This window comes from Neopelma chrysocephalum, unplaced genomic scaffold, assembly GCF_003984885.1.
Source record: "Neopelma chrysocephalum unplaced genomic scaffold, ASM398488v2 Primary Assembly neopelma1_23, whole genome shotgun sequence".
Lineage (NCBI taxonomy): Eukaryota > Metazoa > Chordata > Aves > Passeriformes > Pipridae > Neopelma > Neopelma chrysocephalum.
In genome coordinates this window covers 34,942,719-34,970,684 of record NW_020897691.1, presented here as the reverse complement: position 1 = coordinate 34,970,684, position 27,966 = coordinate 34,942,719, and the positions used below count along the sequence as shown (strand labels likewise).

General features: G+C 40.0%; 1 protein-coding gene and 1 long non-coding RNA gene across 5 annotated transcripts in view; one reads left to right on the top strand and one right to left on the bottom strand.

Moving 5' to 3' along the window:
- CDK19 (cyclin dependent kinase 19) overlaps nucleotides 1-5,083 on the bottom strand; it is a 114,020-nt gene extending 108,937 nt beyond the window's left edge. Inside the window, exon 1 of one of the 3 annotated variants that reach the window (XM_027693199.1) lies at nucleotides 4,729-5,083. In XM_027693199.1, the coding sequence (XP_027549000.1) occupies nucleotides 4,729-4,785 (57 nt within the window). In that variant the 5' untranslated portion in view covers nucleotides 4,786-5,083. The remainder of the gene's footprint in view (nucleotides 1-4,728) is intronic. The other 2 variants (XM_027693191.1, XM_027693182.1) reach the window with 2 other exon arrangements.
- A 1,927-nt stretch (nucleotides 5,084-7,010) lies between these two features.
- LOC113972299 lies at nucleotides 7,011-26,223 on the top strand. 2 transcript variants are annotated; one of them, XR_003535840.1, is made up of 6 exons: nucleotides 7,011-7,035; nucleotides 9,052-9,087; nucleotides 10,418-10,659; nucleotides 15,392-15,451; nucleotides 16,495-20,392; nucleotides 25,891-26,223. It is a non-coding gene; the product is annotated as an uncharacterized LOC113972299 (long non-coding RNA). The 2 variants fall into 2 exon arrangements; XR_003535839.1 differs by having other exon boundaries at nucleotides 10,415-10,659.
- The last annotated feature ends 1,743 nt before the right edge of the window (nucleotides 26,224-27,966 follow it).

The following is a 27,966-nucleotide window of genomic DNA, read 5'->3' as shown; positions in this document are numbered from 1 at the left end:
AGGAGGAAAACAGACTCTCCTCCTCAGTTACCAACTTCCAGTACTGAAAAATAGGGCAGAGAGGAGGGAAAGAATATTTCATTTGTCTTCCCCTTCCTATGCCTGTATGCCACATTTTTGGACTTGAGTCACTGTTACCCAGTTTCCAAAAGGGAATTCCATATTAGGCAGCCAAAGTGAAGCCTGTTTTATACCAACTGTATTGTTAATGTACCTGTAACTGTCAAATAATAAAATAACCTGCCAAGTTACAAACAGTGGCTTTCTTTTTCTCTTCTTTTTTTTTAAAGTATATCATTACAGTAGCATTTAAATCTATGCACTTTGTTCAGCTGATACATTGTACAGTACAGGGTAGTGCTGAACCTTTCATACTTGCCAAAGAGTAACATGGCAAAAGGGTCTACCAGGGCAGCACCAGCTACGGAGCAGGGGGTGAGCCTGGGAACTGCCCAGGGTAAAAATCCTGCCCCTTCTGCTGCCATCGTTCTGAAAGCTGATCACTCCATATTTCTATCATTCCCTCCATAACAAGATTAAAAAGCACATACTTGCTTTTTGAAAGGTGTTTTGAAATGTACAGATTAAAATAAAATTACAAATATTTTTTTTCTTTCCAAGTATATAAGTATATATACCATACAAGTAATATTTTTAATAACCTCTGTTGCCCAAACCCAGGAAGCAAGTCAAAGAAAAATAAAATAACCATAGATTGAGAGAAAGCAGCCAGCTCAACAGTTTGTTTAAAGGTAAGCAGAAGCAGCAATAACTAGAACGGTTTTATTCACATGAAGATTTCAGCTTTTGCAAGTGTTGCATCTCCTGTCGCTGCTATAGAACGAGGAACAGAGTGGCCTATTTTCTACTTGACTCATGCATCCCACTATTCTTTGCACTCCTGACGAACCAACAGTGGTATCTTTTAAGCTTGCTGACTCATGCATATATCCTCCTGCAGGTGAATTGACATCCTGGTGTAGGAACAGAAATACTTTGTAGTAGCCTGGACCTAAAGATTGATCATTCTGAAAGAGTAAAATGAAATAATTCAGGCATATACAACAAACTGCAGAATTTCCAAACCTCACTTCATCTTCAAAATTGCCCCTTGTATGCAAAGGAGATACAGGAAGTGAAAATAACTACAAACAACACTGTAGCTTAAACTGTGACCAAAGAAGTGGCAAGGAACATAACAAGGAGAGGTAAGGCATGAAACAAAACCACACTTTCCTAATCATAACTGGAAAAACTGCATTCTTTGTTTTACCAGGCAGACATGGATATGTCCAAAAAAAGAGCTAAGAACTTGACACTGACAACAGAATTGCAATCATGGGTGTTATATCACAATTTACACCCTCAAAGCCACTGGTCCAGTTCTAGCGTACACTGAAATAAACCATTAGACAGCTTATATAAATACCTATTTCCTACCCCTTCCAGACTACAAAGATATTAATGAAAGCTTCATAAACCTAGGTGCCTAATTTAGCTAAATGTATAACACAGGTAGTACCTCTAGACCTCATCAAACCACACAAACACTACTGAAGTAAATAGAAGCTGCAGGTCCTCAATGTCTTTAAAAACTTGTTCCTGCAGTGCATGGAAATGTCACACCAACATTGTTCAAATCTGTCTATTTGAAAAAAAAAAAAATCTTAACTTTCATAGAAATCAGTCAGCTCACTAGAAACGTGCCCAAATGATATTCTACTCGAGGCTGAAAAAGCCAAACTAAGCTGTTACTTTGTCATAAAACAGCTTTATGCCCAAACCATTAATGGAAATCTAAGCAATGCAACCACTTTTTTTTACAAGCATTTTATCAAACAGCTTGCCAAGCTCCATGTAAACACATTTTACTATTTCATAAACTTTATAGGCCAAGTTTTTGAAATGTGAAGTGACAGGCTCTCAGTGGAATTTCTGCAGAGCTACAAGGGTTTTATTATCCTCAGGCCCCCGAGACTGTAAATTGACTATATGAATTAAGTAGCCAGAATCTCTTCCTTTTATACAGGACTGCCTTGCAAATTGGAAATACTGAAACAGCCTCTATGACCAGCCATAGAAGAATTTCTTTACACGAGGCTCAAAATGCCTCAGTGATCAGCACACAATAAGTATGCACCACTGCTAGGTTTCTGTTGCCAACGGTGGAAGAAGTTTCTCCGTGTCATTAAAGACCTCTTAAAGTTAAGAACTAATGCTAAATATCCCCCAACTCACAGATATACTTTAGCTAGGTATTTACATAAGGAAATAATCTTATCTTCATGATTCTGGTTGTTTTCTATTTTTTTTTTCTAACTTGTTCACATCCTACTTTCATCCAAGGTCCTAAAGTTACACAAAAGCAACTAAGAGTGAACTCACTAATGCCATAAACATGAAAACAAAACAAACAAACAAACAAAAAGAATAAGCCAGTTTCCAAGCTCCATGAAGTAAAGCTCCATTTTTTACTTTAGTGAGTGTTTAATGAGTACAGTTGCACGTGTGCCATATTATATTACATATCAATCTATCTGACAGCACTGAAACTTTGCACTTCCGTTTACAAGTTACCTTTCTTAATGGCTCAAGGTCTCCCTTTGATTACTCCCAGCTCTGACACATAAGCTATCTTTTTATCATGTTTACTTCTGCTTTACTACCATCCATTTGCATTTGTAATACTATTGCTATTGTAGGCATCTTGAAGACATGTCCTCTACGGTGCCTTGTAGCACCCACATAATTCCTGCGATGGTTTTCCATTGCACATGATGGAAATCAAACCGGTAAGTTAGAAACAGACATCAAAGTTCTTTTTTTTTTTTCATAAAACAGTAAACCCACAGCTCTGCCTTTTTTATGCTGTTCTTAAAAGGAGTAATTCTAGGATTACTATACCAAAGAACAGCAAAAAACAGTTAACTAGCATTTTTGGTGTTTTTATTATGGCTTCCTTTCATATACCTCATATATATAGATAATAAATTAATTAAAACTTTAAAAAATAGAGAAAACCATGACCACTTAACCCAAAAATATTGGAAGAGTTCAGTGGCAGCTGTAATACCTGGAAAAGCTTTAATATTTCCTTTTCAAGTTAGCTAAGGTTATTCCTAAGGTTGCAGAGCAAGAATCAGAGCTCATTTCCTGGTATTTAATCCTCCACTAGAATTAGTGTGCTACCTTTCAGTTATTAATCACTTTGATACTACAGCCTCTTAAGTCAGAGTTAAATTGTCAAGTCGCACATGAATGCAATTTACTCCCACAGAAAAATCCCTGAACTTCTCTACTAACCTAAAGCAGCAGCGTTCCATTAACCAATTACAAAATTTTATTTAAAAGTTGTCATTTTTCCACATTCAGTCTCTTCTTTTTCAAAGTTTCAGCTGGCTATAATGGAAGGCTTTAGCCTTTAGCTTTCTGATAGAAAGGGATCACCTCTAATTTGCAAGTACATTTTATTGAACTTTACAGTATGTTCAGAACACTTCTGCAAACGCAGCCTGTGTTTGTGCACTAGTCACACTGCAGAGTGAAAAAGGGCTTAATGGCTCTTCTGAAAGCAAAGGGTTGTATTTGGAACCCATACCTGGGCAAGAGCCTTGCTCAACCTCAGGACTGCTCTCCTTCAACAACTGCACACCAGCCAAGCAATCCCAAATTGTAATCTGAGCTCCTCATCGCTTTCTCAACCACAGTACTTGGAAGTGCATCCATGCAATATCTACCCCATGGTGCCAGCTCTCTCTTCCCCAGGGAAGGGAAGGAACCCTTGCTTAGTCAACATATGTGGACTTAATGGCTAAATGATCTCTTTAGATCTCGCCACCAGCCAGGTGTTTGGGGACAGGTGTATCGTGCTCTCTCATGGGAAACTGACGGAGACACACCTCCCACACACCTGTGTGTAGGTTACTGGGGAGAAGCTGCCAGTTCTGCCGGCAAGGAGTGGCCCAGACACGCCATCAAGCCAAGCCTGTCCGGCTTTGGCTTCAGCGGGGTACCGGCGGCTGGGACCAGACCAGGAACCAACACACGCCCCGGGAGCTTCCCGGGCCGCTCCGGCGGGAGCATCCGGGGAGCGGCAGTCGGTAGCCAGGTGCTCCTTGCATCAAACTTGCTCGCTTCCAAATCCCCAGCGAGTTCTCGAAGCAGAACGTCAAAGCACGAACGCGGTCACACAAAAGATGAAAGGCAGAGACCTGAAACACGGCGTGAAAACCCAAAGGCGACCGCAGGGCACAGCCAGCTGTCACCGCACCACCAGGGACGGAGGGTGGGAGCGGGGACAGAGCAGGACGAGGTTTAGTTTGGACATTCAGAATAATTTCTTCACAGGAAGCGCGATTAGACATCGGAATGGACTGCCCTGAGAGGTGGTGTAGTCACGGTCCCCAGAGATGTTTAAGGAAAGACTGGACATGACACTCAGTACCGTGGTCTAGTTGACAAGGTGGTGTTCGGTCATAGGTTGGACTCGATGATCTCAGACGTCTTTTCCAACCTAACTGACTCTGTGATTCCGAGCAGCTGAGCACCGACCCCCGGGGCCGGAGCACCAGGGCCCGCTCCCGGCGCGGGCGGAGGACGGCCGGGCAGGCTCCGCGCTCCAGCCCCCGCGCTGCCACAAACTTTCCGGAGAGGGAGGGAGAGGAGGGGAGGGCGCCGGCGCGGGGGGGAGAAGGGGGAAAGGAAGAGGGTACTCGGCGCGGCCCTTACCCGTCCTTGCGGCGGGCCTTGTAGACGTGCCCGTAGGTGCCTCTGCCCACCTTGCATCCCTCGTACTCGAACAGGTCCTCCACCCGCTCGCGCTCGGCCGCGAGCTTCGACTTGAACTCGTAGTCCATGTCTCGCCCATGGGCGGGGAGGGACGGGCGGGCAGGGGGACGCGGCGACCCGATCAGCACCCGCGGCTGGCGAAGCCCCCTCCCGGCGCCGCCATGTCCGAGGCTCGGCGGGGGCGGCGGGCGGGGGGGACGGGGGGCGGTTTGTTTTTGTTTTGGTTTGGGGCTTTTCAGCGGGGGGGGGGGGGGGGGGGGGGGGGGCGCGCTCCGCCGCCGCCACCCGCTTCAACTGGGCTCCTCGCGGCGCGGCGCGAGGGCTGCCGGGAGTCGTAGTGCGGCTGCGGGAGCCTGCCCCGCCGCCGCGGGCGGGAACGTCGCGGCGCCAGAACTACAACTCCCGGCATGCCCCGGGAGGCATCGGGCGGGCAGCGTCGGCGCACTGCCCTCCCCGGAGACAGCGGAGCGTTTCAGCAGCCGCCGGGAACTTGCTGACTCTTCACATTGCGATCAGAGGCGGGAGCGGCGACCGCGGCCGGACGCGGCGCCTCTGAATGGCAGGAAGGGACGGAGGACACGGACCCCATGCTGTGGGGCGCTGAATAGTGCAGCAACTTGTTTATCTCGCCAGCTGCCACTCACGGCTTGGCCCCGTCCCCCTGCAGGCTGTTGCCCTCTGATTGGTCGGACGGCCCCGCCGTGCCGCGGGTGGGGCGGGGCCGATCCCGGCCCGGGGGCTGTGGCGCGGCGGGTCCATGTTGGAAACGGGAATTCTCAGGGGCGCACTAGAGCCAGATGCTGCTAAATAAACCGACCGTTCATAGGAATATAGGGGGAAATACAGCGTTTGCGCTCAGATACAACCCAGGCGTATTGCTGTGTCTTTATGATCCGATGCCACAGCAAGGCTATGCCCCTTCAGCCCCAAGCAGATTTTTAGACAAAACACGGCGTTGCTGTGAGGTTCAGATTTCATGCCAAGTATTTTGAGATCGCAGAAACATTCAAGCCTCTTAACATTATGTCTCGGCCTCTCAGGGATTTTTTGGTTAAAAGCATCACTCTGTGCAGGCATATTTGCATTATGAAAGTGCCATGCAGAGCTAAACAAATACCAAGAATCACAAAAAACCCACAGAATCGATTAGGTTGGAAAAGACCTCTGAGACTATCGAGTCCAACCTGTGACTGAACATCACCATGTGAACTAGATGATGGCACTAAGTGCCACATAGAGTCGTTCCTTAAACACCTCCAGGGATGGTGACTCCACCATCTCCCTGGGCAGCCTATTCCAATGTCTAATCACGCTTTCTGTGAACAAATTCTTTCTAATGTCCAACCTAAACTTACCCTGGCGCAGCTTAAGACTGTGCAGTCTTGTTCTATCACTAGTTACCTGGGAGAAGAAGTCGACCCCCTGGTAGGTACAACCTCCTTCCAGACAGTTGTTGACAGTGATAAGGTCACCCCTGAGGTGACCTTACACAACCTGAAGGTTACATCCTGGTCTCGAAACAAGTGACAATCCTCACCTTGTGAATTCAACATTAGAGTACAACAGTCAGCAGCAAGCAAATGAAGCAGAATTAAATTAGAGGAAGCTGTCCATATACAAGAAGCTGTCCATATACAGGAATGGTCTTGGTTCATCACCTGCCCAGCCAGTGTTAGTTACCTCAATGGAAAGTTTTTCCACATGCCAGATGGGAGGGTTGGAGGAGCTGAGCTGATGAGAAGCTGTCATTGCTGACAAAGCACAAGGAGATGTCAACTGCACGATCATGCTATATATGATTACTGGTGCATAGCTAAGTCATGAGGTCGTAACCAGAAGTTTGCTTCTCGGGGAAAGGCAGGAGTGTAACCATTTTGAGGTGATTATTTCTTCCAGAAGGCAATAGATGATTCAGAATTTCCCTGGTGCCAGGTAACTAGCAACCCAAATTCTCAGAAAATTTCATCACTCCTTTACCAAAACAGTATTTTGCAGAGAACTGCAAGTGCTTTTCTCTGCAGTTGCAGATGTGGATCTTTCTGTGAACAAGGCCCTATCATGAACTTGCAATTTTCCTAAACAAGAGGAAGAACAGCACTGATCTTTCAGTGCCAACCTTAAAGACATTTGCTAAAATTAGAACTCACCATTTAAAATTTTGCAAAGCATTCACATCTTTGGTCACCTAGAATTCAAAGCCAACACTTAGAAGAAAGCGACACAGACTGAAAAAAAGCAAGCTTATAGGTATAAAAAGTTACTCTACCCAGATGTATTCAGCCAGTTTTAACGTCAACAGGAATAAGGACTGCCTTGCTGTTGGTAATAATAAACTCTTCAAGTAGTTTGCATTGCCCTCTTTGACCAAAACAATAGCCATTATTGCTCATTTTCACCACTAAGGCTTTTGTTTTTACTCTTTCAATTCCACCATGTACTGACAAGACTGTCTTTATTATAATTCCTTGTAAGTCCATAGCACTAGTGAGAGAGGGCTAACAGCACCCCCCATTTTGGAAGCCCAGCTAGGCTGGCATTTGTAAGTCAAGGCAGCTTAATTTCCCCTATACCTTATAGTGTACCCTAGTGTTGCAAGCAACCATTTTATCCCTTCTTCCATAAAGTGATTGTGCTTTGCCAGTAAATGTTTGGCCCTTGTTGCTGCTCGGAAGGAGAAGCAGCAGCAGCAAGCAGCCATTTATGGAGCAATGACAGTAAATCATCTGAGAGAAAGAAACAGAACAGTACTGTGACATTTCCATTGCTCTTCCAAGTTAGTAGAATGTTGTGATACTGCTAATACATATTTAATAGCATTCACTTTCTAAAAAAGGTGTTTAATTAATTTTATTACTTCTGGTCAGAAGATAAATGACTGTAGCATTTTTAATGTGCAATACCCTCTCATTTGTTTAATTGTGCTGATACAGAAAGTCTAAGTAGCACCAGCAAAGAAAACAGAAAATTACAGGCTTGCAGATTGCAAGCAGGATTTTTTCAGCCTGCCAGCCTAACTGAAGATGCCTGGTTGTCACTCGTTAGAATCACCATTTCCTCCAAATCTCAAGTCACTGTGGTTAAATAGTGCCCGGATTGTTGGAGGTGAAAGGTGTTTTAAACAAGACTGAAAGTTGAGGAATTGAATATTCTCACCAGTTCTCTAAAGAGATCTCCAAGACAAATAAGACATGAACTTCTAATGTAAAAAGGAAGAATTTGGTCTGTAATACTTCAATGTCAAGAAAGTGATACATACAGACCATTTTTCTTCTTTGTAGATTGCCTTGCACTTAAAATACACTCCTATTTTCTTTTCAACTTGCTTCATGGGCAATGTCTTACAGTTCTCTCTTCATGTATTAGTGAGACCAAAAAATAGGTGGTGGTTTTTTTAACTCTTCTAGGCCACGTCTGGAAGTAGTTGCACCTTTTCTTAACTCGCTCTCTTTGTGAGCTTTTACTTTTTAATCTAGTGGGAATTTTTTGATTCTTAGGGATCAAGGCAGCATTTTTCCAGTAGATCTTGAGTGGAATATGAATAAACATACACACTCAGTGTTCACTTATGTCAGTCACATTTAAAACCAATGTTGCTTCATTTAAGAGTGAAAGAATGCATGTCAGAAGTCTGAAGGATACAAGTAGAGAAAATTTAGAACGAATAGAGGTCTCATATGAACTGTACTTTCATCTCTACAGAAGCAGAGAAACAAAAAGTATAGAGATATACTTGAGATTTTTAAACATATTAGTGTGAGAGTGAGAAGAGCCCAGTGAAAGTGGGACAGTATGCCAGAAGATTTCTAATAGAAATAGATTAAAAAGTCTTCAACTGGCTATAAGTTCATATGTTATCATTCCCAGTAAAACTCTGAATTTTGGAATCTTTTATGTCAATTAATTTCTAAACTCCTGTAGTAAAAGTATTAACCTTATTATATAGGTTTAAAAACACAGTACGTAACTGGGGGGGTTCTCTCAAGATTTTACAGTAAATCTAAGGAGCATGCTCAGAACGGAGGGAGTGCTGAATCCTGCACTCGTGGTATAATTATTTCACTGACTCTGTTTTGTTGGGTTTTTTTTTAATTCATTTTTATCGTGCCATAATCCAAATAGCACTAAACCAGAAACCTTGTACTCCTTTTCTTGAGTGTAATCCAAGAACCTGGTCACAGAAAAGTCTGTACTGCTTTACACTGTATTTTTTTCCTGAGAAAAAGAAAACCCTCACAAAAGCTATTCTGTATCTTCTCTTTACAGACTGGCAAGAGTGAACAGTTACCTGACAAAAACAAGGTAACTCAGCATTCAGCAATTAAAAAACAGTGGGAGACAGCAAAGTGAAATAATTCTGTGTTGCTCAGTGTGCCATAGTTCATCATTATGCCACTATACCTCAACCTTATTGCTGATCAACTAGTGTAATCACATGTATATCTTTCTTAGGATATCCACTTACTCCCTGTGAATTGTGATGCAAGATGCATGAGCTTATTTCATTTGAGGAGCAGCATGCAATATTGTGGGTTGGCTTCAGTTTGACAGAAAAAAAAAACAACAAACCAGAGGATACAATTAACTAGTGCCTTTGTGTTCACATTTGAGAATCAGCATGACATCTGGTTTAGACGGCAAGGCAATACCTCCAAAGCAGAGATTTAGAGAAAGCCTTGAATTCCAAAAATGTTGAAGTTGCCCGTAATTATGGAGAAAGCATAAACTCTTATTCTGAATATAGCAGTCTAAAATTTCATCTATTGGAGCTGCACAGTCAGTGTGAGTTGCCTTGTCTTTGTTGGTATACATGATTTCAATATTCCTGCATTGTCAGCATCCTCATTCTAACACCACCATATTCCATCTGTGGTATCTCCTTGCCTGTTGTTAAAGTTTTCAGAAGTTAAATAATTCTAAACTTTGCTGTAGAATCCACTGGAAAGGACAGTAGCATGTCATAAAAAAAGGAAAGATGTTTCTTTAATTATCTTTGAAGGATATAAAAGAGAATACAGCAAAACTACTCCGTCTGATAGCTTTCTGCAGTTAGATTCAGTCCCACAGAAGAAGTAGAACTCTGCTAAACAGATAACTGCATCAAGTTTTAGTCTTATGTTTTCATTTTTTTCCTTGGATATAATATGTTTTATACCACTGTACTGGCTGAATCCTTAATACAAGCTATAGCTACAGAACAGCATTTTATGACAGGTCTGTAGAACATACGTAATTTATATATACAGAGCTATTATTCTTTAGTGTTGCTCCTAGCCAAACAGATTGTGGTTACAAGTGTTTTCAACACCAAATGTTCAAAAGGATGGTAAGGAATCTTCTTTAGGTAGGAGACATAGGACAAGAAATAACAAGCATCAGTTGTAACAAGTGAGATGTATATATAGGAAAACCTTTGAGTGATAAAGACAATTACGTAATGAATTGTCTGAAGATACTATGCAATCGTTAGATTAAAATTAAAATCATTAGATACTTTTAAGAAAATATTAGATCAACCTCTGTCAGAAATTTTGTAGATAAGGTAGCATTAATATAATGAGAAATTAGATTTCATGTTTTTCTTTCCGTCCTTATTTTCTCATGTCTCCTCTGTTCTGTGTGATATAAGAAGGACCCTCAGTTCATGGACTGACCAATTAAAAGAAAAAAATACAAAAGACGAAAATAAACCATGAGTTCTCATGACAGAAAGGTTATCCCACAAGGATTCATACCTAACACTGAACTGTTCACAGTTCATAAGTGAACTGGGAAAAGGCATGAATGACGACGTGACAACATTTGAGGAACATATCTAATAATTCAGATCTAAAGCTGATTGAAAAGTACTGAAAGAGGCTTCCACAACACTGTGTGAGTAGTGGTAGTTGAAAAGCAGTGTTCCAAAATGCAGCGTAATGCACAGGGGGGTTAAAACATACAGACGTGATGATGAACTCTAAAAGCTAGTGTCAGCCAGGAAAAGCCTTAAAGTCACTGTGAGTAGTTCTCTGAGCAAAGGTTCAGTGCTCAGAAGTTATTAATAGCACAAGAAAGGTAAACTTTTTTAAGAAAAAGATAACAAAACATAATGTAAAGCACATTTATATTACTCTATATATAACTGTGGTGCACTACTTGTGTGTTGCTTTCCGTTCTAGTTACCCCATCTCAAAGCCCATATAGAAGTCAGAAAACTGAAATGGCAAAATGATGGGATACAAATACATTAGCAGCTTTTAAATACAAAATACTGCCAATGTCTTAGCAAGTCTGCAGGACTCAGATTACTGGAAGATGGGAAGGCATAAAAAGGGATTATTGCTACCTCCTTGCCCTTTTTGGATATTTTTTTTATCATATGCTACACGGGCCTGTGGTCTCATCTACTACAGCCATTACTATGATCCTATGAGGACAGGCTAAATACATTTGTTAGCTGGGAAGATAAATGATTGGGGGGGTGATAAATAGTAAAAAATAAATTTGAGACAAAAGGCATATTTAATTAATACTGTGTCATTTGCAGCTATTGTATACTATAGTCCAGAGGGAACTTCCAGCTCAGGAATTCACTAGAACATAGTTTGTTAGAATCTGAGGAGCTGTGCTAACAAAAAAAAAAAGTGATCAAAGAGCTGAATCCCTCCTGCCTGTGAATGATTTTGTAAAACTGTGGTGGAATTAGATTTAGAAAAATAAGAACTCCTATGCTGAGAGGCTCAATATGTTACTGAAGTTCTAGTTTTCTTATTTCCACCCTAATTTTATTATTTCCTAACTCCATCTGTGCCTCAGTGGCAAAATACTAAATTATCTAGATTCCAGAACTGTATTTACCATCAAATAGGAAATGAGAGCATTGGCTGCTGGCTCACTATGCTGAAGTAGTTGCTACATAGTTGAGCAACTCTGAATTTTAAAAGAAAGCCAGATGGTCTAATGAGATCAGGAACCAGGAGTTCCATTGTCCTGCATGGTTTTATTTCTTAGGGCACCAGGTTTTCTACCTGCAATGCAAGGCGGAATACTTCCCCATACTTAGGAAAACTTTTGGATTAAAGTACTACTAAAACTATCACTTAGCTTTACTAGCTATGTCCATCAAACAGTAAAAAATTTGCTCTTGGCCAAATTTCAGTCAGGCTAAAAAAACAACTCACCAAAATCTTTTTGTACTTCACGCTACAATATTGCCTGTACAACTCAGAAAAAAAAGAGATCATCCTGAGTCAAATTCCTATTGATATTTCCATATATAGAAAAGACTTGGGCACTGAGTTTTAAAGAAAAAATACTTTTTAAAGCCTTGCCAACAGACGTCAAAAATTTTATTGTCAAATCCCTACAGTGCTTCTGGCTGGGTAAAGTATCAAGGAGAAGGTGACTGTGACTTTAGCTTCACAGAAGATGCAGAAACAAGAGTAGATGCAAGGGAAGTATGGGGATGATGCTTCCACAGACAATCACTAGCTGCTCTTACTACAGAATGTGAATGCCCTTGCTGCTGATTAACTTCATATCGCTAACTTCTGTCTTATCCTCACTCCAATTTTACACATAGACACTGAGTGTCTATAGGGGCAATCAAAATGGTTAAATCAATGCACCTAAGATGAAGTGTGTTCAATTGCCACGGTAATGTTTCTTTGAAGGATAAAGCGTCCTTGGTTCCCGGTAGCCTCTGACGCTATGTTGTGTCTTGTTGGAATGGGGTTAATTTTCCTTACAGCAGCCTGTATTGTGGTGCGTTTTAGTTTTGTGACCAAAGCAATGTTGATAACACACTCATGTTTAGCTGTTGCTGAGCAGAGCTCGCACAGCATCAAGGCCTTTTCTGTTTCTCACTCTGCCCCCGCAGCACGTAGGCTGACATGTGCTGACCAAAGAGATCTTGCACACTGTGTAACATCATTCCCAGTTATGAAACTGGGGCGGGGGGAGTTTTTGCAAAGTTGCCATTCCTTGCAGACTGGCTGGGCTTCAGTCTGTGGTGGGAGTTGGTGAGCGAGTGAGTGCCATTCCACTGCTTACTTATTTTTCTTCCTCCTTTTTTCTTTTATTGACTTATGAAACTGTCTTTATCTTGACCCATGCCTTCTTCTTGCTTTTGCCCTTTTGGTTTTCTTCCCCATCCCACCTCAGGGTGAGTAAGATAGCAACTGGGTGGGTGTTTAGTGGCTGGCCAGCGTCAGCCACCATCCATAGGAAAGCTGAATGAGAAGGAAATGGGATGCATCTTACTAGATTAATTGCTTTACCATGGCTTCCTTCTTCTATGCTGCATGTGGAAACTACCAAATCCCTATGGTTAGGGACTGGGTAGAAGAAGTCACAGTTTATTTTGGTTTTCCCATCTGCTGGTGTCAGCAAGAAGACAGTGTGTATCTCAAAAGGATTTACAAACTGATAACAGTTCCTGTTGTGTGAACCAGCTGAACAAAATATGCTGCTTCTTCCAACCTCTAATGCAGGCATAGGTAACCTGTAGCTCTTAAATGACATGAAGCTCATATGTGGCTTCTGCAAGAGCTATACCATATGCCGGATAGCAGGCAGTGCAAGTATGGAAGTTCTGCACCTTCTGTGTGTTCAGCTCTCAGAAAGAGCAAACAAACTGAGGTCACTGAACCCAAAATTCCCCTGCCACCTTGGACCCACTCTACTCTCCAGCAGAATCCTTAACAACAGCCTATAATGCCAATTTAGAGTTTGCTCTCTCTTTAGCGTGATGAGATGTCACATGAACTTGAGCTTTCATTTCTCATCTTCCTTAATCTCAAACAGTTCTGTTTGATTCTGCACAGCCACAGTCTGATATCATGACAGTCAAACCAAAATCTTCCTCTGAATGAAGTTTTTGTACCCTTGGGTAAACCTTTGGTAAAACAGGCTCCTCCACCTATTCTGCGATTTCTGAGGAACTGTATAAATTTGAATTTTACACGTGCATGAGCTTTTCAGGACTGTCTGGAAGCAAAAAACATGGAAAGGTTGGGTTGGTTGTTTGTTTGTTTGTCATATCAGAATAAGGAGACTTAAATTTTAAGAAGTGAATTTAATACGCTCTTTAAATGGATTTTCAGTAGTAAATTAATAGAGACATGTTTATCCCAGAGTCTGTTCCAAACCACATTTTTAGCATTGGAAGAAATACATCATATGTGTTTCAGTTCTTGTGTCTATGAATTAGGAACGATCATATTTAGACATCATTAATTGGACTGCCTCAAATCTAATTGGTAACTGTGAGTACTCTGAGTATTAATTATTACTTTATTATTATTTTTACTTCATTATTACAAAATGATAGTTGCCAGTGCAAACAAAACTTTTTTCATATAACCTATTGAGTCCATCACTTGCAATGGATTCTTTGGCATAAGACAAAAGCCAGGAGGTGTAACTTTAGCATGCTTGTTACAGAAACAAGCATGCTTGAAATAATTGTGCTATCAGTGGTAACAGAAACAATAGCAGTAGACTGGCATCAGATTACCAATTTGTTCTCAGTGGTGAATTCCTGAACACTATGTCGTGAACTGGATGCTTAAGGAAAAGAAGACAAACTAAGATAATTTGTTGAAATGGTTACCATTGTGCTGGTTATGCTAAGAATCTATTCTAAATGCCAAGCTCACTTCAGTCTGCTTAATTTTGATGAGTTGCTTTTGATTCTAATCATTCCCAGGTAGAGATCAAGTTGTTCTCTTAAGAAGTGTCTGAAATGAAGCCCTAACTTCTTTGGATCTGTGTCCCGTTCTTCATTCTGTCCTGGTGTCCAGACCTCAGGTTCCCTGCCCATCATTAATCTTCCCTTCCCCCAGTGTCCACAGCTCCCTCCTCCTGCCTCCCAGCTACCAGCTGGATGAGAACCAAGGAGATGTGGCTGCTTTTCAGCTGGGCATGTGCTGGCTGCCAGCAAACTCAACATAATAAATAACCTTTGAGCTCGGGCAGCAGCCTTTCACTCACAGTAATAATTTCAAGGAAGTAGTCTTCCTTCACTGAACTGTTATGTTTCTTAAAACTTGGAGGGATTTCATAGCCTGAAGTTTTCTATTTATGAGCCAAATGTAACTGAAATGATGGATTGAAAAGTTATTAGATCGAGTCTGACAAGATGGGTAGGCAAACAGTATATCACCTAAGCCCTGTTTCCTGAGGCTTACAATCACAGAGAAATACCCTTTGACGATGTAATAGATACAGTTCCCAGTAGTTTATAAATAAAGTTTAAGGACGGAAGGTCTGGGGAATATGCAAAATATTGGTCTCGGGTGTTTCCATACCATTTACAACATGCAAGGGAAATCTCCAAAGTCATTTAGTGGTATCAGAGCAGAAAAACTACAGTGGTTTTGATTTATTTAGATTCATACAGAAATTATTAGAGACTGGGATCACATTTCAGGAACTAGGACGTGTCTTTTTTAACTGTCTCTGCTTCAGCAGTTAGGCATCATTTCCCAAACAAATATAATTGTAGTTCCTTGTCAGAACCTAGGGAAGATTATTTGTAAATTAAAATTAAAAAAAAAAGAAAAAATATTAATAGGTCAAGTCTATACAACCCTACTGAATGCAATATTTTCACTGCCTTTAGGACTCCCTGCATATGAAAGATCTTCTACATAAACATCCACAAATGAGAATCACATGCAATGTATGTATGACTGTATATTCTGCTTTTATTAAGTGCATTCTTTTTTCACATTTCCAACATCCTCGATTGTATCTTACCGAAATTCAGATACCAAAAGAACTGGTTTTGGCATAGTGCAGGTAATATGATACCTGTTCTAAAGTCTGATAAAATTGTGTGCTTTATTTTGTGTGTAATTTCTTTTCCTTGATATCACTTGAATATTGATACCACATGTCATCCTTATCCCTTCAAAAACACATAAAAAGTGAGGGGGGAAAAAAAGAGGAAAAAAAAAAGCTGAACACAAATTCACCCTGATATGACTTTGGTGGAAGGAAAACAAAGACGTGCTGAACTCAGAGGCATTACTGATGAATTTATTTATGACTGTCAATAATTCAAATTGCATTGAAAGTATGTCAGCTCCCTGAAATGGTAGGAAAATCCATCTAGTGTCAAAAATATGTTTAAGAGGAACTTAAGGTCTGAAAGCAATCTGGTGGTCATACCAATTCTGGATAAACTGAAAATAGAGGAGTAAATCTGATAAATTACTGAGGAGGAAACAGTATGCAGTGACTGTAGCTCATATTGGTCAGGCACCAGGGCACGTGTTCACAGAGAAAGGAGGTATTAGAGAAGGTCTGCACATCTATATGAGAAACAATATTGGAAACAAAGACAAAATATGGAAGAAAACTCCAGAATATGGGGAATTTGATTTCCCAGCTCAATCTGATCATGTATCAAAAGCAAATTTAAGTGCTGTGCCCCGACCACTGCAGAGCTTTTAGTAGGCAAATCATGTAGAATCCCCTTCAGGAGCTCTTTCCTCCATACAGAAGCTATATGGACTTATTTCACGCACTATTAACCAAACAAGTTCAATTTTTGTGTGTGGTTTCTCTTACATTGACTTAGAGCTATTTTTATCTGTTTGGTTTATGGCTGTACATTTAGACAATAAGCACAAATAAAGATTGCAAACAGATGCTCCATCCAGAGTTGTTACTCCTCCCTAGCCCTTTATCACTGATTGTTTGCAAACATTTCGCCCACAGTTCTGCCAGCCTGATCCCAAATGGGCCCCTCCATGCCAGGGAAACTGGTGAACAACCTCCAGTGAAGTGTTCAAGCAGATGAGCCATGGAGCACCTACAGCAGGTGTGGGTGCAGTAACCTGCTGCTGGATGGTGACAAGCAGTGAGACACTATATCTTCAAAAGTTCCAGCTATGTCAGGAAGGAAACATCAATCTGCTGCCCTGCTGATGGCTAAACCAGTATAAACAGATCTAACCATGCTAAACCCTTGACTGCATACAATCATGTGTACTATACTTGCTATATTGATTTGAAAATCAGTAATGCTAAGTGGGTAACCCCCCTGTGCAAACATATTTATAGCACTCTAAAGGATTTTTTCCCACCAATGTGATATTCCTATAAATTTATCTCTAATACCATTTTATCTAATACCAATTTTATCATAATCTACAGCATGAAGTAGTGTTGCATCCTGAGCCAATATATAAGCATTAAAGATGAGTATCTTATCTCTATTTATCATCTCACAAAGCTGTTTTAATTTAATCTTATCTAATTACACTGCAATGTAAAATAGTGCAATTTTTAAGTAGTTTTTGGAGGCCTTTATTAGCCAAATGGTGCAAAAGGAATACCAAAAAAACTACTGAGCAGGGCCAAATGAAGCTGTAGGATAGCTGGGAGGGCTGGGCTGCAGGTTATGTTGTTCCCATGCCATGTGACATGGAATGAGCAACTCTGAGGCATGCTGGTAGCCCCCACTGTAGCCAGGTCTCTTGAATGCCCTTTTGTCGTATTTGAAAGTATATAACTTGAAACCAAGTAAAACAGCAGAATAAATAGATAACTTCTGATATTAAAATCTTTAAGTCACTGTATTTATTACAAAATACACAATATATTTTTAAATTATACCCCTTACTTAAAAAATATTTTTCTTGAGAAACCCTGTCAGAAGTCATCATTACTATGTGCAAATATGTATTTAATGCATAAATACATAACACACAAAATTATTATACTTTTCTGATCATAAGATTGCATTAACACAGCTAAGGCTGCTTACCTGCTTTGACGCTTCTATCTGTACATTCACTTTGTGCATGTAACTTTCAGGTGCAGTTTAGCACCATGCCTTCTGCATGTTCACATACCATCATAAAGGTGTGCTCTTCCCTTTCCTTTCACATGTATCACTAAGTCCTCAGAACTTACTGTCCTGCTGAATGGAGTTGTAAAGCTGTGTACAAGCAAAATAGACCTGGAGAACCAATACTTGCAGGCAAGTAATGCTCCTCTGAGCACTTACCAGTGCCCGTGGCACCATGGTGGGCAAGTCAGCCACCCAAATTCCTAACAGAGTTAAGAACTGAATGACAGTCTTCTCAAAGGTAGCAGTCAGAGAGACTTCAGAAACGGTTCAATACTTGGTGAAAGCTCCACCTAGGCACTCCACATGTCTTAGGAATGCAAATATTTTGCAGCACTCTGATCCTGGTAGGAGGTTCCTTCTTTGTAATCTTAAAACTAATCCAAATCCAATCATTTTATACTGTGGGACAATTTCTGCATTAAAATAGCAAACTCAGATATCTTTCTTAGCCAGCGGATTTGAAGCTGAAGTCATTCTGAAATCTCCACTGTAACTTTTATATATATTATATATATATAAAAGAAATGGCCTGCTAATATAAAAAATAGTAAGACTGGGATATGCAGGCAAGAAGATTCATTTCTTAATTTAAGTAAGTTATATACAGCATTGAAATATTTTAGATGAGACTTAAGAAAGATGGTACATTAAGGCATTAATCCATCTACTATTTCTAGCCAAGATTCAGTTTACTGGAATAAAAACATTTTGACAGACAAGTACCAAAAAGAGATGTCAGGAGCTGATATCGTGATGATAACGGTATATTGTGTAAGGGTATCCCATAGTAGGGGCAAGTTCTGGGACTGCACGCTGACAGCCATAATAATTACTTAATCCTGCTGGAGTTAATGGGATTATGGCTACCCTTCTCTCTTCTTCCATTAGGATAACCTTGTATAAGAGACAGTCTGATGGAAGATGTACATGTTTCCCAGCTCAGGAGTCAGAAACCCATGAGGACCCTGAAGACAAACTACCCCTGAAGCAAAAAAACTAGCACTTCCCATTAAAAGTAAAGACACAAAGCAAACTTGATGTACACCCTGTCTCAGAAAAGATTTGATAAAACATGGATCCATACCTCTCAGCAGGTCACAACAACTGGACCCTTTGGTACTCTGGGTGGGTAAGCTGCAGTAGGTCCCATTGTCCCTGCACTCTCTTGCATAGTAGAGGCCACCTTGCACCATCGCCGTTGTTGATAGAAAATAAGGGAGTGGTATGTCCCTTTTTTTTCCAAAACATATGATCTCAACTCCTGGCACAGAGCATTTCACTTGTTCCTCACTGCCCTGAGTTCAAGTAGATAAACATGTGACTGTGCTGTACCAGGGACTGCAGATCCTGCACCTTCGCATTATCTCAGTGAGATGCCTATCCACTACTGCTACTGCATTTATGCAGAAAATGTGGGAACCCTCAGCAGCTGGTCCAAAGTGTGCCCCACAGACTTGTACTAGTTTTCATGAAGTCTCACATGCTATGTTAAATTGGTACACATGCCCCAGAAGAGCTAAACAAACCCAATGCTCAGACTGCCAAATTTATGTACAAGCTTTGCCATTCCTTGAAAGAAGTCATGTTGGAGGCAGGGTTTGACAGGAAGATAGTTTGTTGTTTAACTGATAGACTTAAGGTTTGTATGAGAGCCAGTTGTGACTTTGAGAAATTTAGCATGAAATACAGAGAACAAGGGGTTACTCATCCCTATTGCTTTTTGAACCTGAGCTGTGTGTTGGCATTTTTTCAAAATGGTGTCAACCTTTGTATAGTCCCCCTATTATCAGTTGCCATTACATGGCAAAATTAACCACTTTAGTCTCGTACTAACAATGCTACTTTTGTATTATGTTTATTGCATTATCTTATATATTGTTCATAATCATGCATACTCTTGCTTTTTTTTAATACTGATGTTTTCCATGAAATGCACTTGTGTCATTTTAAAAAATCAATAGCCGTATTATATTCAGATTGCCTTACGTACTGTGGCACTGTAAGAAATGAGGTGTTGGAAATAAAATGTTAAGCCATCCAAAGCCACTGTAGTTAATCATATTTAACATCTGACTAAACTAGGCTCACTCAGAGCTTTTGGTAGAGTCCTGCTTAAGCCATTCTGTTGTATTATGTGAGAGGCCATTAATAGCTGCATTTTCTATTAAAGCTGGATGTAGTTCTAAGAAGCCAAAGGCCCTGTTCAAGTTTAGGAATATTTTGTATCTTTCATTTCTCTGGTACAAAACGTCTTGGAATGGCTTACCATTTATTTTTCTGTGACCTACAGATAGACTACTGATCATAAATCTATTTGCTTTTAATTAGTATATGATCATGAAAAGCATATGAGAGGAGACTGCAGAGAGTACATCCCACTGGTCAACCTCCCTAGTGCTGAGTTGCTTTTTATTTACTCTCTTGAACCTGTAATAAAAATACACATACTCTACTGCAATTAAAGTGTTAACTTTTGTCATCACTATTCTTATTTCTACCACAAAACTGATGTGAAAACTCAGCTTTTGTGTTGCCTGAATAACATAATTCCCCCAAACAACTCACACTTGAAGTGGAACAAAAACCCCAACTCTGAAGAGCAAGAAGAGAGCAGAGTATTAAGGCAGGGCAGGCACCAGTGTGGCGAGCCAGGTTTTTCATGAAACAGAGTGGGATTAGAGACAGATTTCCAAAGAGTCGAGTACATCAATGAAAGGGGACAGAAGCTTAAGGATGTCCTACTGCATATTACTTTAAAAGGTATGCTTTTTCCTTTGTAGCAATGCTTGAACTTGACTTTTTTTCCTCTTGAAAGGAACAGCCTTTTCTTTTCTTCTATGGCTTAGCATAAGAAAGGAACAGGCTTTTAATGGTAGCTTGCTTTTCTTCAGCTTTCAGACAAGGGAAAAATTTTGATTTCCTCAAAATACATATTTTGCCCATAGAAAAATAGCCTTTTTATCTTCCTGGATTCTTTTTGATCCCTCCACATAATTTTCTTAGGTTCTCATACTTTTCTTCACTCCATGAAGATATGCCCTTGGGTCATATGGTTGGGTACCTGCAAGTGTGTATACCTGGGCCTTTGTCACTGTTGGGGACATTACAGTGGTCCTAACCACTGCTTCCTATACTAAGTTTGACACTGACTACACTGTTCCAGTCCTCATACTTTAAGATCCCCTACATCAATTCCCTGTTTCATAGGACTCACAGGCAATCCCCAGCAATTTAGTGTCCCTGCAGCAATGCCTTTACCCAGGGCAAGCTGTTTGGAAGGGGACAGAAATTCCTGCAGTCTTGGGAATTTCCAAAGTCCTTCTCTTTCCTGTTACCAAGCAAATCTAACAATCTCTTCTTTGAGGGAAGGTCCTAGAAAACTGCCGCCTCTATAATTGTTGAAGGACTGATGCAGATTAAGGGGGAAAATGGGTTAAAGAAGAGATAATACACTTCCAGAGCTTCTTTATTGCACAGAGAATGCTGACCAGGAGCATACACAGTAGATGGAGAAATATCCTGGGGAGATCACAGGAAAAATCCTGTTGCAGAAAAACATCATGCTTCAGTGAAAACAGAAAGGCAGATAGGTGCATCTGTTATCAATCAGCCCTTTAGACAACAAATTAAGGAGTCATGGAACAAAAGAAAAAAGCCTTCACTCAGGTTCAAATTCCTTCTTGGAATTTCTCAAATGTCCATGACTGCAGAGCTGTAATTCCCAGTCCTCCCTGAGAATAGTAGCTATTGCCACTTTCCTTACCAGCCTGACTACCCAGCCAGAGAAACCAGCAAAACTTTGACTACCTGTACAGAAACCATACTGGCTTGCTGGGAAAAGACACAGTTGCCTTAGCAGAACATTAACAGGTTTAGCCCATTAATCTAACAAGCCAAACAGTGCTGAGAAATTCCTGATCACCACATACTCACTTACTGCTTTTTTGTTTATTTGCTTTCAATAAGGATATTTAAATCGCAAAATTAACTTCCTGTGAAGTTGTCTATAGCACCAATTTGGCTTTTCTTCCTGAGAATGGAAAATTGCAGAGTACATTACCAGTGTGCTGAGTGCTCATATACTAATGTTAACAACAATCATACCCCGGCAACTTCCTTAGCATAAGAATAGGTTTGCTTTGTAATGAGAATGCTGACTAAATAGCAGAAGTTTCTGCAAAAACACTTGCATTTAAAGCTTGACTGCATGTCCCTGTACAACACAAGCTTGACCACGTGTCCTTGTACAACACCCTTGTCCTCAGGGCTCTCAGTTGTGACTCCCAGCTCCCTCCTCATTACTAGCTGCCCCTGATAGCCATGCACCTCATCTCTAACTCCAGACAGTCTCACCTACCTCACCCTTTACTTGTCTTTCCTAACTGAGTGCAGGCAAGGTGGTTCCTGCCATTCACCCTCTGGCAGTGTGCTCCCTGGCAAAGGCACTGTGCTCCCTGGCAGCTCTCAAAAGGAGAGGGGGCCCTGAAGTGATGAATTTCTGGGAGCAGGGAAAGAGCATGAGGGAACCTCAGAGAGATTGTTCTGGCCATGTAGTGAGTGCATACACATTAGTATTTTGATTTTGAAGATCTTATGTTCTGCAGGTCCATTTCTAGGGGTGTGCATTGCAATCATGTTTGTGGCAGCAAGAGGAGGAGCATCCAGAAGCACCCTGCATCCCTGTTGTATGTTCTCATTGCTTCCAAAGTGTGTTCTTATGCTCCTGTATACTTCCAAACCCTCCTCCAGCCTCTGGACTTTAACCTCAAACCAAGGAGTATTCAGTAATGAATGTAGTTAGTTTGAAACCGATTACTGTTTCCAAGGTCAATAATGGTAAAACAGCCCTCCTGAGAACACAACTCTGTGAGGATCTTACCTTTCCCTTACCCAAACACTGCCATAGAAATTAATTGGATGTTTGCCTACTCAACCTACCAATCTACTGCCATGCTTTCCCTATTGCTTAAAGCAGGCCTCACAAAACCTGAACTAAAAGTATGCAGCAGTTACAACATCCTTATTTCACTCAGACTAGGCTTAATAGGATGTGGTGCTTCTGAATTTTAAGTAAATCATTCAAATTCACCTTGCATTTGCTGACACAAAGGTTGAATCTCTTCTTTTTGGTTTCAGCATTTGGGAAGCAAAGGCCAAGTTTCACTATCCATGCTTCAATAAAAAACAAAGAAAAACGCTTCCTGTGAGTACTGCATATCTTCCTTGATCAGCCAAGGTTTACATCATGGACAAATATGCCCATTTGTATTCAGAAGATGCAGACTCAGGATGTGTCCAACCTATTTCCCTACCACAACCTCATCATCCCCCGCTTCAGATTCCTCTGTTCCCCAGGCACCACCCTGATTCATAATCTCAAGAAAGTAGGAGATGCTTGATGATCTTGCAGACCTGCACAACAACTGTTTTCACTGTGGATTTTCCAGCCCAATTGATTGCCCACTGTCTGGTAAGCATTGCTAACTAACTTCTAGAGCATGAATGCTATTTGCTTATCTGTCATCAGAGTGGCTCTCCCTTGGGTGTCTCCTTGATGAAGGCCAGGGCCAGCACCTCTTCAGCCTGCAATTTCATTTATGTGGCTTTCTTCACTCTGAATTTCTTCATCCAATGCTAGTCACATAAAACCTGCAACACAGTTTCACCTCCTGGTGCACTTTTTTTCAGGCACAGAAACATTATTCCATAGTGTGAAGTTATTTTTCCTGCTCCACAAAATTGAATCATTCTTGTCCTATCATGAGTCACAATTTTAGAAGGATGTGCTTAAGTTCCACATTTATGAAAGATATCCAAACCAGAAATGCAAGGTACCATTATTACCTTTTACAGATCTTGTGCTGATGGCAGAAAGTTGCAAAGTATGGATTTTTGCTAAATAGAAAAATAAAATTAAAAATGTATTTTAGAACACAGTATGCAATGGAGAATCGTGCGAAACTGATTCTAATGTCTTGACTCTGGAAAAATTCTGCACAGAGGAGTGCAGCGCAAGTTAGCACAGGGTGACATCACATTTTGGTGTGGCTCCACCCAGTACAATCACACTTAGTGAAGCTGAGTTGTATCAGTCTGAGCAGCTCTGTGTGAGTGTACTCTGGTGTTGCAGTGTTGCAGGCTGGCATCATACTTTCTCATGGAGTCACACGTATAAACCTTGGGGTTTTCAGTTATGAGTTCTGCTTTAACTACAACAGAGAACTAGCTCAGATGGAGACATCAGCACTGCAGACATCTGAAGTTAGATAATGCAAATTTCAGTGCTGATGCTGTAAAGATGAAAGACAAATGCTCTCAGGTGATGTTAAGCAGGGGTTTTTCTTACCATTCTTCAAAAAATTTCTAGGAAACTTATTAATATTTTCTATCCAGTAGAGATGCATTAGTCTTTCAAGCCCTGAAACAGAAAGGCATGCTTTTATGCAGTCGTTTTCATGCAGCCTACGTGCAAAATTCTTAGCAGTTTAAATAAAGTATATTCCTAAAATAAATTATTGCAAAATTTTTGCTATTGCTGCATAGGCAGTTCAGTTCTCTGCTCTCTTTTCCCAGGCTGGACATATAGTTTCACTGCCACACTTACTCTTCCAGTAGAACAAGTAGATTCTTTGGTGTACCTAGAAAATTTAATGAATCCTTCTCTAAAATAAGTTGGGTGATTCACATCCTAAACCTACCTGTTATTCTACACTGTCCACCAAGGAAAGCCCTGGGTGACACATCTTAGTTATCAACATCTGCATTACATATGTAAAAGTGAAATGAGATTAATTTTTCTGGTAGTGTCTGCAATTGCTTCAGACATTTCAAAGAGGGTAGGATCAGACTAGATATCAGGAAGAAATTCTTTGCTGTGAAGGTAGTGAGGCACTGGAACAGCTTGCCCAGGGAAGTGGATGCCCCACCCCTGGAAGTGTTCAAGGCCAAGTTGGATGGGGTTTTGAGCAACCTGGTCCAGTGGAAGGTGTCCATGGCAAGGGGTTTGGAACTAGATGATCTTTAAGGTCCCTTCCTTAATTCTATGATCCTATGATTCTGTGTTATATGTTGCAAATACTAAGTTAAAAAAAAATCAAATTATTATGATTAAACTGAGCGTATTGCTTAAGACATGTCTTTTCATAATCAGGCAGCATATATTCTGTAATTGCACACAGAATGAAATCACTAGTAAGAGATACTCTGTTGGCCAAATGACAAAAAGGCTCCTGTGCTTGCAGTTAGCTGTAAGTGTATAAAACCTCAGTGCATGGCTTCCACTACAGGTGGCCTGGCTGTTGCACAAACTCGAAGCTGCAATCGAAGACAGTTGTGCAATTTAGACCTTTTTGAAAACAGAGAGGGAGGGGTAATATTAAACTACTCCATATTTGTGAAAAGAGCACCAAGTAGATTCTGGTCTAATGAAGGACTACTGATCCATATTAAAAACAAACAAACAAACAAACAAAAAACCTACAGTTATGAAAAACTGATATTTTTTTGCCAGCACATTGTTGGATGCTATGATCAGCTCCACTTACGCATAACTCTGTGTGAAAGCTTTGCCTTCCAGTCTCCAAAACAGCCAGATTACTTTTTTTATCATCCAAAAATATGCTGTCTGTAGCAATTTATCTTAAAGCAACTTTAAGAAATTAGTCACAATCTCTGTTTAAAGGTTTTATTTTTGAAATGCTGACACCAGCTTAGCTCTAGCATTGTCTAGAGAGAACATCACTACAGAGAGACTTAAATGATGCTGTCGTGTAGCGTAGAATAAATTATTTCAATTGTAAACCAGCTAATTGTACATTAAATCTGGTACCTACTCCTCTTTTTTATGAGAAAGCTTTTTGCATGCTCTGGATGTCATATAGCAGTGTGTCTAAAGCCACATAAAGAGCCATTTTGGTTTTGTCATATCAGTATCGCTCAGTCTCAATTTAAGATTTGTATTTCTATTCATGTGATAACCTCATGTTTTCTTTTCACTTCATTTTCAGAGTTTTGAAATTTTGAATGTACACATTGACAAATACCTCAGAGGTCAAATCCCAATTTATTAATGTCTGAAATCTCATTATGTTTGAATAAATCTCATTAGCTTATGACCTAAATGGTGATTTTTTTTATGCTTAGGCTTATTAAAATTGATAATAATATAACCAATGTAAATCCCCTCTTTATATAAATGAGCAATTAGAAACAATGTAAGCCATTACAATTTATATAAATATTTTTTCATTACTTTTCAGATAAATATGATGAAATTTTCCCTGTGGAAGGCTCATTATAAATCAATCACAATCAGATGTCTCTGCAGAAGAGACCAGCATAAAGAGACAGCCTGGCTTTCCTCAATCAAGTCAAAAAGGAATGAATATGCTTCACCTCTGATACACACTAAATGAATACAAAAATAACATAATTTTAAACTGAACTTTGGGTATACCTATGTACTCTTGAGAGAAATATGGGTTTCAGTGTTGTCTCCCTGCGAATTCTTTTAGCTTTGACTACATGCCTTGTATATAGGTTCCCAAACAAAAGGATGTATCTTTGTTTACTCTGTGTAAACAAAACTAGTCCATGTGGTTGACAACCCATCCTTCCCAGGCTGGTTCCTTCAAAGAAAGTTTTCTATACAGCCCGGTTTGAATATTTGAAACGACGGAGTTTTGTCACTTCCTTAACCTTTTGCCATTTTTTTTTCTTTCTGAAATTAATTATTTGTTTTCCCTTTGCCTATTACACTTCTCTTAGTTTAGCTGCTTATCAGAAGTTAATGGAAATAACTCAGATATGAACTATTAACAATCTACACAAAGGAAATGAGACACAGAAACTTTTAATAAAGATCACTTACATGTTCATTCAGTATTTACCTACAGTACATGTGAATGCAATGAATTAATTTAACTAATATATCTAATTTTTTGTGATGTTTCCCTTGGTCTCACCATGAACAGGTGGAGGGGAAAGGTAGAGTACATGACAACCTGAAATCCTAATGTCAAAAAAAGCAGAATAAAAGTTTGGTATGACAAAAAAAAAGTCATAGATAAGAAGAAAGGGTGCAGTTGATTTTCCTCCCTGGAACCCCTCTCTGAAGGTCAGTTCTGATTATCCTGTATCCTGGTGACAGATGACAATAGATAATACTTGTAATTACCTTTCCTTTCTTTCAAAGGAGCTAAGAGGAATGTGCCTCTCTCCTCCTCTCATGCCTGCTAATACTTCTGTACATCAATCGCTTCATAGATTTATGTAATTCTATTGACTTCAAATTTAGTTTACAAGTTAAACGTGTAATTGTTTGCAGGAGCAAGGGCTTTGTTTGCACATGGACTTCCTTTAGACTAGACTAAAATGACTGATATGACTAGGGGCTTTTGGAGATTGTGGAAGGGGAGAAAGTATGAGTTTTGCTTATATATGTGTAAGATTTCTATTGACTGACAGCTTTGTTTCCAAGTTCCACAGAAAGACTGGGAAAGCTGTCCGTTTGTCTTGTTTAATAAGGCAATCTTGGAGACTTTTAGGATCAGAAATAGTTTTCTTGCTTTGTATTGGTGACTGTAAATCAATATTGATACAAAATACAACTACTGCCATAGTGAAAAATAAGGGAAGCGTAAGCAAGCCTTTTCATTTTCAGGAACACAACTACAAAACATCTCAAGCAGCAGTTTCCACGTACTTTTTAATTATCCAAATTTAGGGATTGACATCAGTTTTTAGAACATTGAAAAAATAACATCAATAAGAAAAAAAGCAGGATTACCCAATTGTCTTTCTTTAGTCCCTCTTCAAAGATCAACTGTAACTAGTTTAAATTATGGTTGAATAATATCATATATTTAGTAAATTAGGTACATATAAATACTGAAGGTAACTACAACTGAGCTAAAGGTATTTATAAGTAATCTTCATAGATAAAGACAAAACATTTATGTTGTAATTGTGAATTAAATTCATTATTACATTCAGTGCATTATACTCATTAATCAGATGCATATTAAAAAGTATATAAGCATGATAGTCATTGCCTAACAAAGAGGAATTGACATTAATAACAGAAGAGGGCTTCGACAGATATACAACAATTTGGTTAGTTAAAAATTGGTTCAGGCAAAGATGGTAACAGTTTCTACTCCAGAAGTAAGCAATATTCTCAATTTCAAAAGGACGAGCTTTGAAAAACCAGAGAACTTACTTGTGAAGTAAGGGACAGAGGAATTCAAATATTGAGGATAATATAATTAAGTGAAAAGGATAAAAGTATATGGACTTTGTGTCTCAAGAAAGCAGAAAAAGTTCTAGTAAAGAGA